We start from the raw sequence: 12,429 nt of genomic DNA on the forward strand, positions 1-12,429 counted from the left end.
TTGCTGTTGAATTATTGACAGGGGAATTTACATTTTGGTTCATCCACTTTCTAGTAACATTAAGGGCACAATCCTAAGTAGCTGATAGGCCGGTGCAGGCTTCCTGCACCAGCCTAAGAGTGTTGCTAATGTTCCAAAAAGCACTTTTGTGAGGACTCATGAGCAGGCTAGGCCTGCACCAGATCCAGTCCTAGTAAATTTGCAGCAGCACAGGGTGTGGGAGGGCCTTACAAGAGCTGCTCGGATTTGCACCAGCGCATTCCCTGGCACAGATTCTAGTAGTTCCATAGGGATGGCTGGTACGCAACATGGTAAGGGGTAAAATATTCCCTTACCTTGAGTTGCACTCCAGCCGGCACAAAATTTGCACTGGATATGACGCAGGCCAGTCAGCCTGCCTGTTCCAGTGCAAGTTAGGATTGGGCTGCATGGAAGATTACTATAAGGTACCTACTCTGGACCACATTCATGATCAGTGTGAAAATACCAGAAATTTACATATTTTCTTCAAATTAGGTGAGGAGGTATCTTTATAAGAAATATCTCTGAAATGCTTCCAAGTAATTCAAAGCTGTGTAAAATGCTTTCGTTGATTTACTATTTTACTGACTATTAGAATGCTCTGCCAAAATAAGGAGAATTTAGTGTTTCCTACTGGAAGCTGTCATTGACCTAAATTCAGTCACAAGAGCCTACTGTTTACAATTCTGAAACAATTTAAACTGAGATTTCTTTCCTATTATACTTGAAAAGCTAGTATTTTATGAAGGGCAAAGACATAAAACTCATACTAAAACAAGCTATTACAAGTCAGAATTTAATACGAGTAAACTTTGTTCTTTTCATTGGGTGAGTTCACCAGCTTGAAGCACAAATGCTTTAAACTTAAAGAAGAAAGTACAGAAGTCGCCTTTTGAGCTAGAGCAGTGCCACTATTTGCACAAATAGCTAATTTAGTTTCCTTGACTGCTGTGCATGTGTGATCTTTGTTATGGTTAAGGTCCTATTACATCTATATAAATAGTACTCATGTATGGATATCAGAATACATGTTGCTATAACAACCTTCTCATTAACAGACAGAGCAGGTCATTTAAGGCTTGCTTTTGCTAAATGCAGGAGAAATATTTCCTTAGCCTCCGAGAAGCCTTGTTCAGATGAATTGCACTGATAACAGAATTGTGAAAAGGACTGAAAAATACATCAAATTTGCAAGGGCTAGTATTTTCACATAAACCTTAAGTGAGTGGTGTTTGGTTTATCCCCTGTATGATAAATCAGGATGTATAAAAAGTTGACAAGATTATTTTAATATTCCCTCAAAATAGTAGAGCAAATTATTAACTATTAGAAGTTGAAGATACTGGAAGTGTATGTCTGATAGTAGGAATACTTCTTTAAAATTAATGGGGAATTTAATTGGGTGGCTGGCAAAATTACTTTCTGTTAGGGTCATGAACATAGTTAAAGTTAAAGTATGAGATTTTATATAAGAATATATGTACTATACACACATATGCAGACTGTTATATGTTCATATATAAAAAATAAAGCTCTTGGAGTGAAAGGACAGATAAGAGCAGCAGCCTGCACTGCAGCTCAGTAGCACTTGATAAGCATGAAGGTAAACTTACATGTTCTTTTACAGCTGAGGCAAAAAGAAAATGGCAACATTGCTTATTTATAAAGCTCTTTAGAAGTTTCATTTTGTATTATTTTTACGTGTACTGGTATCTTAGGAAATATATGGCAGGAAGAAAGAAAATTAATCTGGACAGGATATTTACTATCAACTTCCTACAGCTTTGAAAAAAAGAAAAAGGAGAAGCACAGCTGTTGTTCTATACACATCCATAAATCATCTTCAGAGCATCCAGATCAGGGATGGCCCAAATTTCAACATTATTTCAGGATTCATATTCTATTTTCCTTGTCTAGGCTTAAGGCAGTGCTTCCCAAACTGTGCCGCAGTGAACTCACAGGGATACTGATGGATGCTCTAGCACCCTCTTCTTCCCAGTTCTCCCAGGAGCTGCCCATCTTGGTTTATGCAAGATCTTGTTCAATCCAAGATGGCACAACCAGGAGAGCTAGGAAGAAGAGACCGCTGCAAAAGAAGAGTGCCATGACCACGGTAAGTTTGTGAGCTGTTGGCTTAAGGTAATTAAAATAAAACGATACAGCTTCACATTTAACACAATACTTAAGTCTTTAAAAATAACTGAATTGAACACACATATTCAATTCACTAGAACTACAAAGCCAGCAGCTATTTTTACAAGCATGCTTTACAAAGCAACATTTTATATAATTGCTTAAAAATCCTGCAGCCTTGAACCAAGTGTTCCTCACTTGGCAAAATTATTTCATAACATCAGAATTGAATACAGGGTTGGCTTCATTGTCCATAACAACGCATGCATTCCCAAACTGCTTAAGATATTTTTTGCTTTATGCTGAAGAACACAACATACAATCTTCATCATAAAAAAGTGCCCCCGATTAATAAATCTCTGGAAGTTAATCTCCAGTCTCAGGCAATGTCCTTTAAGAAACAAACCTCTCATATTCAGTTTTCCTTTGTGCTCAGTCAACCAGTATTCCTTCCAGACATATTGACCACATACTTTATTTATTTTGAAGAATTATATCTTTCCCTTCTCCGCAAGGATTCAGGAAGGCTTACAACTTTTTTTTTTTAAAACAAGACAAAAAGTTTCAGAAAAACAGTAATACAAAAACAATCCAACCAAGAGAGAACCACCCAAACTTACAGAAAGAAGCAAAATTATTCTTAAAAATCTCTGCAGGTCTAGTAAAAAAAAGCCAGGCCATCAACTGGGACCAAAAGACATAGAGTTGGGGAGCGGGAGGGGGGGGGAACACTTGCACATCCAGGGTCACTTTACAGCATAGGCTATCACTGAGAAGGGCCTCTCACAGATCAATGGTAATTGAACTACCAATGGCAGTGTAATCCGCAAGAAAGTCTTTGTAAAAGATCTTAAAAGATGCAGTGTCACATAGGAGAAGGTGACCCTTTGGATATTTTGACTGTAAAGCCATTTAGGGTTTTAAAGGCAATTACAAGTACTTTAACTGTGCCTGGAAACAAACTGACAGTCAATGTAGGTGAAATAACAGAAGCATAGTGTCATTGTAAAGCACTACCCCACTCAAAACCCCTGCAACTACATTCTGTACCAGCTGAAATTGGTATTGTAACTTCAGAGGCAGCCTCATGTAGAGTATGTTACAATAGTCTGTGATGTAACTAGGACATAGGCTAAGTCTTCCTGAGATAGGAATGGGCACAGCTGGCACACTAGTTGAAACTGAGCAAACATACTGCAGGCCATAGTGGTCAATGAGATATCAGGGACAAAGCTGAATCAACCTGTATTCACAAATGGCATTTCTGATCGTTCACAGGGAGTGCAACGCTACAGAAAATAATCCATCTTGATGGAAGACAATCCAACAACCTAGTATCAGCAAGTCTCCTAACCAAGAGAACTTCCGTTGTAGCCAGTTTTAATTTCAGCTTGTTTGCTCCCTTCTAGCCTTCCACTGCTACCAGATACCATGTCAGAACATTCACGAACTTCTCCAGTTCAGGAAGGCAAGGAGATATATAGTTGGGTGTCATCCTTTCATTGGCAATACCCAATCCCAAATTCCCACATACTCTCCCACAGCAGTTGATGTGGATATTACTGCTTTTTATCAATGTAGCTTCACTTGCAACTTGTTATGCTACCACACTTTTACACATCTAAATAGCCATGTCTGCCAAAATTCCCCTAACTATTTAAAGTAGAGGTAACCTACCACTGAAAGGATGGTCACTTTCTATATCAATATACAAAATTTCCATAGGAAATTATAGAATAGCAAAGTTTAACCCAGGCAATTTTAGGGATATTTTGAATTTTTACAGACTTGCATTTTGAACCAATAAGGCATAAATGATTCTTGTTTCATTTGTCTTCTTTTGGAGATCTCAGAGACTAATGCATTGAAATATATCTACATGGCGGCTGGCAGTTCCAACAGTAGATACTCAGATTATTAAGACATCCCAACCTTCATTTCACATTAAGAACTGAACCCTAACATGTGTCCATTATGCACTAACAGTAAGATTTCTCCATATCCTATCTAAAGTTGCAATTCTATCCACAATTTCCTGAGAGTAAGCCAAATTGAAGACAATGGAACTTACTTTTGAGAAGACAAGCATTAGACTTGTGCTCTAAGGTTGTAATCCAATGTCCCATTGAAAAGACTTACTTCTAGGTGAACATGCATAGGATCAGGTTATTAATCAGTGGCCTCTACAAATAACTATTCTAAGATTAAGAAATACTTTGGCTCCTTCAGTCCTGTCACCACTGTTTCTAGAAGAATTTTTTGTGTGCCTGATGATCAAAGGGGGAAGAATGACAGCCCTTGGTATCTTCTTTAATGTGAGTCAAGATACACATTTAAACAAAAAACAAAAAACCTCTCTTCAGTAAGTATCCAGTGTAAAAAGTGACACTTCTTCCATTATCCAGATTATAGTCCTCCATTAAGCTGTCAGTGGCATAATGAATGTCTCCTCTTGTGCACTAATGTTGATTCTAAAAATAAAAAATACAGTAGAATTTAGTTAAGTCTCTTACAGTTACATTCATCGGAAATATGGAAGTGCTCCTAATACAAACTGTATTTGTCCATTACATAAGGAGACTCAACCACTAGAAATCCTGTAATCGAACAATCAGCAAAGTTTATTTCCTGTTGTCCCAGAAGCTCTTTATCTTTTTAGCCTCCTGGCAGCTAAATGAAGCCTTAACTCATATACTTGCCTAAAAACTGTTCTAAAAATAACAGTTCAATTCTATACACATTTATTTGGATGAAAGCACCACTGAACATATTGGAACTTAATTCTAAGTAAACGGCACAGTTTACTTTTAAAAAATCAAATCGTTCTGAACAAAAGCCGATTCATGCAGGCACTTCAGCAGAAGGCAGGCAGGGCAAAAATGACTAGCCCAAAAACTATTCCAGCTGCTACAATCTGTTTCAAGCCAGTTGTGGGCAGGTGGTACATCAACATAAGCTGAATTCAGTGTATGGTAAGAGGTGCATATAACTATCCTGTCATGACCTGAAATGGCTAAAAGTAGAACTGGCCATTAGGCTTTCCCTGTGGCTATGACACTGAAACAACTGTGTGAAGCAGCCCTTCAATACAGTATTAACAGTCATGTAAAATAATACAATGAATTTAATATAAATGAAAAAGCAGTTTCAGTAGTATTTGCAATATATCACATCACTTTGATAATGTTTGATCAAATTCAAGAGATCACACTAGTTTTAATCTCCTTTTATAAGTGATTAACACAATTCCATGCAAGGTTACATTCAGGTGCAGTGACAAATGTTTTGGTTTGCTATTACAAGAACAAATAGTGATGAGCCTTGGCTTATATGCTCCATACATCACTTCCTTTGCATGGAGGTGGGGGTAGTCAGAAGCTTCTGCTTCTAGCTTGTGACAAACCAGTTTGCCATTACAGGTATATTCATATGGTTCTCTGCAAAATTGCAAGTAGAAGCTTCTAATCCCTTTGCACAGCTGGAAGGGAAGAAAGGAGCACACAAGCCTGAGATTCACAGCTGCTTGTTCTTATAATAGCAAAGCATGCTTCATATCTGATTGCTACTCAAGTCTACAAGGATGACCTTACATAGTGTTTTGATTTTAAATAGTCCTTCTACACCTTAAAGGGCAAATATACCTTTGAACTACAATATTTAACTATTGACACACAGCAGAGTTTCTGGCAAAGATTGTACCAGTGCAATAAAGTTTAGGAAACTAGAATACTGGCATAGGGCATAAGAGATTAGGACCTATTAGTTAGACACAGGTAGGTACTTTGGATGTCACAAAATGAAACCTCCAAAAGCCCCATTCACATGCCTCTAGTCTTTTTTTTTAAGCTTCGTATTAAGCAGTGATGTATGCATGTTTTCAAGTTTTCACTGCAGCCATGAAATACAAAAAGTTTAGCCTACAATGACAGCAAATTGTATAATACAAGCAAGCTTGTACAAGAAGTTTAAGACAATAACAACAAATTTTATTTATAATTAGTGCTCACTAATCAATGTAGCATTTTTGCAAGAAAGTAAGTTTGCCAGAATGCTATAGCACCAAGAGAGAATGCTGGGTCACTTTTAGAGAGCTACCATCAAATACTCCAAACAGAAGTACAGCATTTATCCCTCAATATTTATGCAGAGTTACTTCAATGTATTAAAGGTCCTCTTCTAGAACGTACACGCACATCTATTTTCAAAAGCAGAATCAATGTTTCAGGGGTTTTTTCCAAGAATTTCAAAATCTCAAATATTCACCTTTCTCATTAACTCATCACGGGTTATGAAATGTGGTGCATCTTCAACTACAATCCCCTCAGCCATTTCTGTTACTTTGTCCAAGAGATCTTTGTTATAGCTATACAGTATAAGAAAAATAAGGAATAAATATCCAATATTTTGCTAAGTTATAAACAGAGTCCTCAATTCTCATTATTCAGACATACTGTACTTTAAAATGTTTAGACCTTATAGTTTTACAATGTGGGGCTGCAAGATATTTTAAAGGCAGAATGCTGGAAAAGAAGTGAGTGGGAAGAATTGGGTTACTCAAAATAGATTCATTATTTTAATACAATCAACAAATGACAAAACATAGGGTCCATAAAATATACATTACAGTTTCACTGCCCAGATCAAGTGATGGATTTAAGAATTAGAGATTAATAGGAAAATGAGGCACTCTGAGCAGCTGAAATTAACATAAAAAATGAGGTGGTAGCACAAGCTAGAAGCAGGTTCAAAGGTTAAATACTATCAGACGAATTGTATGTTTTTAAATTCCAAATTCCCATTATTTTTGCATATTTAGATTAGCAATTCCAGTCTTGTTTCTGATAGTAATACAAAGATTGGTCTTCAGCCTGCACGTTGTCAGAAAATGTAGCCCATCATCCTAACATGCCTACAAGAGATTTCTTTAGACTTTAGCACTACTTGCCACAGGATGTGGTGATGGCGTCTGGCCTGGATGCCTTTAAAAGATGATTGGATAGGTTTCTGGAGGAAAACTCCACCATGGATTACAAGCCATGATGGGTGTGTGCAACCTCCTGATTTTAGCAGTACGCTACTCGTCTAGACAGGCTAGTAGACAGTGCTGGGGGAGAGGTAGCGGCTGTGGTGCATGTCGGCACCAACGACGTGGGCAAGTGTAGCTGGGAGGTCCTGGAGGCCAAATTTAGGCTTTTAGGCAGGAAGCTGAAAGCCAGGACCTCAAAGGTAGCGTTCTCTGAAGTGCTACCTGTTCCACACGCAGGGCCAGCTAGGCAGGCGGAGATCAGGGGTCTCAATGCATGGATGAGACGGTGGTGTAGGGAGGAGGGGTTTAGATTCGTTAGGCACTGGGGAACGTTTTGGGACAAGCGGGGCCTGTACAAGAGGGACGGGCTCCATTTGAACCAGAATGGAACCAGACTGCTGGCGCATAACATTAAAAAGGTGGCAGAGCAGCTTTTAAACTGATCCCTGGGGGAAGGCCGACAGGAGCCAAGGGGCATCCGGTTCGGGACTCCTCATCCCTATGGGATGAGGATGGGGAGGTTAGAGAACAACAAGACAAAGGCAGGGTAGGAGAAGAAATTGGGAAAGGTAGGGTGATGGGATGTGATAGACGGTTTGGCACAATGAGAGGATGCGGGGACAAAGGAGCGAATAAGCAGCCCATCCTGGGGCATTCCATGTATAAATGCTTTTATGCGAATGCCCGAAGTCTACGAGCAAAGGTGGGAGAACTGGAATGTCTGGTGACAAGGGAAAATATTGACATAGTGGGCATAACGGAAACCTGGTGGAATGCGGAGAATCAGTGGGATACTGCAATCCCGGGCTATAAACTCTACAGGAGGGACAGGCAGGGGCGTGTTGGAGGTGGGGTGGCCCTTTATGTTAAGGAAGGGATAGAATCCAGCAAAGTAGAGATTGAAGGTGGGTCCGACTCCACCGTAGAATCTCTGTGGGTTAAATTACCAGGCTTGTGCAGCAATGTAATACTGGGGGCGTGCTATCGTCCTCCAGACCAGAAATCTGATGGGGACCTTGAAATGAGGAAACAGATCAGGGAGGTGACAAGGAGGGACAGGGTTGTAATCATGGGGGACTTCAATTATCCTCATATTGACTGGGTCAATTTGTGTTCTGGTCACGATAAGGAAACCGGATTTCTTGACGTGCTAAATGACTGTGGCTTAGATCAGCTAGTCACGGAGCCCACCAGAGGACAGGTGACTCTGGATTTAATTTTGTGCGGTACGCAGGACCTGGTTAGAGATGTAAACGTTACTGAGCCATTGGGGAACAGTGATCATGCTGCGATCAGTTTTGACGTGCACGTTGGGGGAAGAATACCAGGCAAATCTCTAACAAAAACCCTTGACTTCCGACGGGCGGACTTCCCTCAAATGAGGAGGCTGGTTAGAAGGAGGTTGAAAGGGAGGGCAAAAAGAGTCCAATCTCTCCAGAGTGCATGGAGGCTGCTTAAAACAACAGTAATAGAGGCCCAGCAGAGGTGTATACCGCAAAGAAAGAAGGGTTCCACTAAATCCAGGAGGGTACCCGCATGGCTAACCAGCCAAGTTAGAGAGGCTGTGAAGGGCAAGGAAGCTTCCTTCCGTAAATGGAAGTCTTGCCCTAATGAGGAGAATAAAAAGGAACATAAACTGTGGCAAAAGAAATGTAAGAAGGTGATATGGGAGGCCAAGCGAGACTATGAGGAACGCATGGCCAGCAACATTAAGGGGAATAAGAAAAGCTTCTTCAAATATGTTAGAAGCAGGAAACCCACCAGAGAAGCGGTTGGCCCTCTGGATGGTGAGGGAGGGAAAGGGGAGATAAAAGGAGACTTAGAGATGGCAGAGAAATTAAATGAGTTCTTTGCATCTGTCTTCACGGCAGAAGACCTCGGGCAGATACCGCTGCCCGAACGGCCCCTCCTAACCGAGGAGTTAAGTCAGATAGAGGTTAAAAGAGAAGATGTTTCAGACCTCATTGATAAATTAAAGATCAATAAGTCACCGGGCCCTGATGGCATCCACCCAAGGGTTATTAAGGAATTGAAGAATGAAGTTGCAGATCTCTTGACTAAGGTATGCAACTTGTCCCTCAAAACAGCCACGGTTCCAGAAGATTGGAGGATAGCAAATGTCACGCCTATTTTTAAAAAGGGATAGAGGGGGGGACCCAGGAAACTATAGGTTGGTCAGCCTAACATCCATACCGGGTAAGATGGTGGAATGCCTCATCAAAGATAGGATCTCAAAACACATAGACGAACAGGCCTTGCTGAGGGAGAGTCAGCATGGCTTCTGTAAGGGTAAGTCTTGCCTCACGAACCTTTTCGAATTCTTTGAAAAGGTCAACAGGCATGTGAATGCGGGAGAACCCGTGGACATTATATATCTGGACTTTCAGAAGGCGTTTGACACGGTCCCTCACCAAAGGCTACTGAAAAAACTCCACAGTCAGGGAATTAGAGGACAGGTCCTCTCGTGGATTGAGAACTGGTTGGAGGCCAGGAAGCAGAGAGTGGGTGTCAATGGGCAATTTTCACAATGGAGAGAGGTGAAAAGCGGTGTGCCCCAAGGATCTGTCCTGGGACCGGTGCTTTTCAACCTCTTCATAAATGACCTGGAGACAGGGTTGAGCAGTGAAGTGGCTAAGTTTGCAGACGACACCAAACTTTTCCGAGTGGTAAAGACCAGAAGTGATTGTGAGGAGCTCCAGAAGGATCTCTCCAGACTGGCAGAATGGGCAGCAAAATGGCAGATGCGCTTCAATGTCAGGAAGTGTAAAGTCATGCACATTGGGGCAAAAAATCAAAACTTTAGATATAGGCTGATGGGTTCTGAGCTGTCTGTGACAGATCAGGAGAGAGATCTTGGGGTGGTGGTGGACAGGTCGATGAAAGTGTCGACCCAATGTGCGGCGGCAGTGAAGAAGGCCAATTCTATGCTTGGGATCATTAGGAAGGGTATTGAGAACAAAACGGCTAGTATTATAATGCCGTTGTACAAATCGATGGTAAGGCCACACCTGGAGTATTGTGTCCAGTTCTGGTCGCCGCATCTCAAAAAAGACATAGTGGAAATGGAAAAGGTGCAAAAGAGAGCGACTAAGATGATTACGGGGCTGGGGCACCTTCCATATAAGGAAAGGCTACGGCGTTTGGGCCTCTTCAGCCTGGAAAAGAGACGCTTGAGGGGGGACATGATTGAGACATACAAAATTATGCAGGAGATGGACAGAGTGGATATGGAGATGCTCTTTACACTCTCACATAATACCAGAACCAGGGGACATCCACTAAAATTGAGTGTTGGGCGGGTTAGGACAGACAAAAGAAAATATTTCTTTACTCAGCGCGTGGTCGGTCTGTGGAACTCCTTGCCACAGGATGTGGTGCTGGCGTCTAGCCTAGACGCCTTTAAAAGGGGATTGGACAAGTTTCTGGAGGAAAAATCCATTATGGGGTACAAGCCATGAAGTGTATGCGCAACCTCCTGATTTTAGGAATGGGTTAAGTCAGAATGCCAGATGTAGGGGACGGCACCAGGATGAGGTCTCTTGTTATCTGGTGTGCTCCCTGGGGCATTTGGTGGGCCGCTGTGAGATACAGGAAGCTGGACTAGATGGGCCTATGGCCTGATCCAGTGGGGCTGTTCTTATGTTACCTCAGAATGCCAGATGCAAGGGAGGGCACCAGGATACAAGTCTCTTTATGTCTTGTGTGCTCCCTGAGACATTTGGTGGGCCACCGTGAGATACAGGAAGCTGGACTAGGTGCGCCTTTGGCCTGATCCAGGGGAGCTCTTCTTATGTTCTTATAAGATGTGACTATGCATTTCATTTTTCAGCTTTAACGGGGGGGGGGGGGATCACCGACTAACTGAGGACAATAGTCTCACAAGAATCACGTCATTTAGTAATCCCATACTGAGGAAACACACACAGTTTACATGGACAAAAACATGTGCATTAGTTTTGACTTCCCAGGTCAGGTCAGTTTCCTTCAGCAGGCCAGTTAACTATGCCTGAATTACAGGAGCTTTGCGCGTAAGTTGGATATATATGGCTGTATATTAACAAACCGGACAAGTGAAATCTTAATCGCCCGGTTCACTTTAGGGCAGTGGTTCCCAATCTTGAGGAGCCCGTGGACCGCGGAAGCAAAAACTGGAGCCGCCACGGACCACAAGTGACCCTCACCCCCCCACACACAAAAAGCACAATGAAATCTGTAATAATTACAGAAGATTTATTAGAGATTTATTATTTATAGAGAAGATTTGTGGGCCGCTGCTTTTGTTGCCGGCTGTGACTTTGAGCAGCCCTCTCTGGGGGGAGCGCTCGCCTGGTGAGGCGCTGGAAGTGACCAAAGGCCATCTTTTCTTCTGAGACCTTGTGGACCACCTGTGGCCCACAGATTAGGAAGCAGTGCTTGAGGGAGAAGAGTGCTTGGGCCGGGACACCCAAGGGGTGCCTTGAGGCACCAGAGAGAGGGGCTGCGACTGTGGCCTGCCCTCTCCGGGCCATCTTTTCTCCCCAAGACCTTGCGGCCCGCCTGTGGCCCACAGGTTGTGGTCTGCGGCCCACAGATTGGGAGCCAGTGCTTGTGCTGGGCACCCAGGGAGAGCCCTGAGGAGCTCCACCTGAAGGGGAGGAGGGAGGGCCGCCTGGGGCGCAGAGAGTGGTACCTGCATCCCAGGAAGAGGTGGTTAGCCCAGACCATAGAGAGCGAGAGCAGCTGGTCCATGCGCAGCGGGCAGAGCGCCGCCTCCTCCCCCGCAGGGACGTTGCGCAGGATGAAGGCGCGCCGCGCCTCCCAGTGCTTGTCATTCTCCGAGTAGGCGCGGAAGCGCTCCGGGAAGGGGTCCCCGGCCTCCTCGCGGTCCCCCTTCACCATCCCTCCGGAGGTTCCGGAACCGGAAATGGCGTTTACGTCTGGTCGTAGGGGGAGGGAGCAAAGAATGTTGCCGCTCTGCCCCGCACGCTCCACTGCTCTGACGGGCGCGGCGCGGCGGCCGAATTCCGCAATCCCTCGCCCTCGGTGGTGCGCATGCGTGGAAGGACAATGAACGCTCGCCCCCTAAGGGGAGGGAGTCCTCAGCGTGCCCTGCTGGCGAATGGGCGGGGCACCGCCTCGGGTCGCAGAGCTCGCGCAGCTCAGTTTTCCCGGGGCTGTTCAGAAGGAATTCCCACCCGCAGGCTGCAGTCCTACCCACGCTTTCCTGGGAGTAAGCCCCGTTGATTACAATGGGATTTACTTCTGAGTAG

The 12,429-nt window shown here is 43.4% G+C and overlaps 1 protein-coding gene across 1 annotated transcript; it reads right to left on the reverse strand.

Annotated features, from left to right (window-relative positions):
• Positions 1 to 2,568: 2,568 nt before the first annotated feature.
• CDKN2AIPNL (CDKN2A interacting protein N-terminal like) lies at positions 2,569 to 12,100 on the reverse strand. The gene is made up of 3 exons (XM_066613375.1): positions 11,850 to 12,100; positions 6,418 to 6,517; positions 2,569 to 4,625 (listed from the first exon to the last, which is right to left on the reverse strand). The coding sequence occupies exons 1-3, from the start codon at positions 12,056 to 12,058 to the stop codon at positions 4,614 to 4,616; spliced, it is 321 nt and encodes a 106-aa protein (XP_066469472.1). The 5' UTR covers positions 12,059 to 12,100; the 3' UTR covers positions 2,569 to 4,613.
• Positions 12,101 to 12,429: the final 329 nt, after the last annotated feature.

This window comes from Tiliqua scincoides, chromosome 2, assembly GCF_035046505.1.
Source record: "Tiliqua scincoides isolate rTilSci1 chromosome 2, rTilSci1.hap2, whole genome shotgun sequence".
NCBI classification, from domain to species: Eukaryota; Metazoa; Chordata; class Lepidosauria; order Squamata; family Scincidae; genus Tiliqua; species Tiliqua scincoides.

Excerpts from the sequence above, each read along its gene's own strand:
- CDKN2AIPNL (XM_066613375.1), bottom strand. The coding sequence starts at position 12,058 with ATGGTGAAGGGGGACCGCGAGGAGGCCGGGGACCCCTTCCCGGAGCGC. Across the intron at positions 6,518-11,849 it reads CACCTCTTCCTGGGATGCAG|CTATAACAAAGATCTCTTGG; the intron begins GTACCACTCTCT and ends TATACTGTATAG.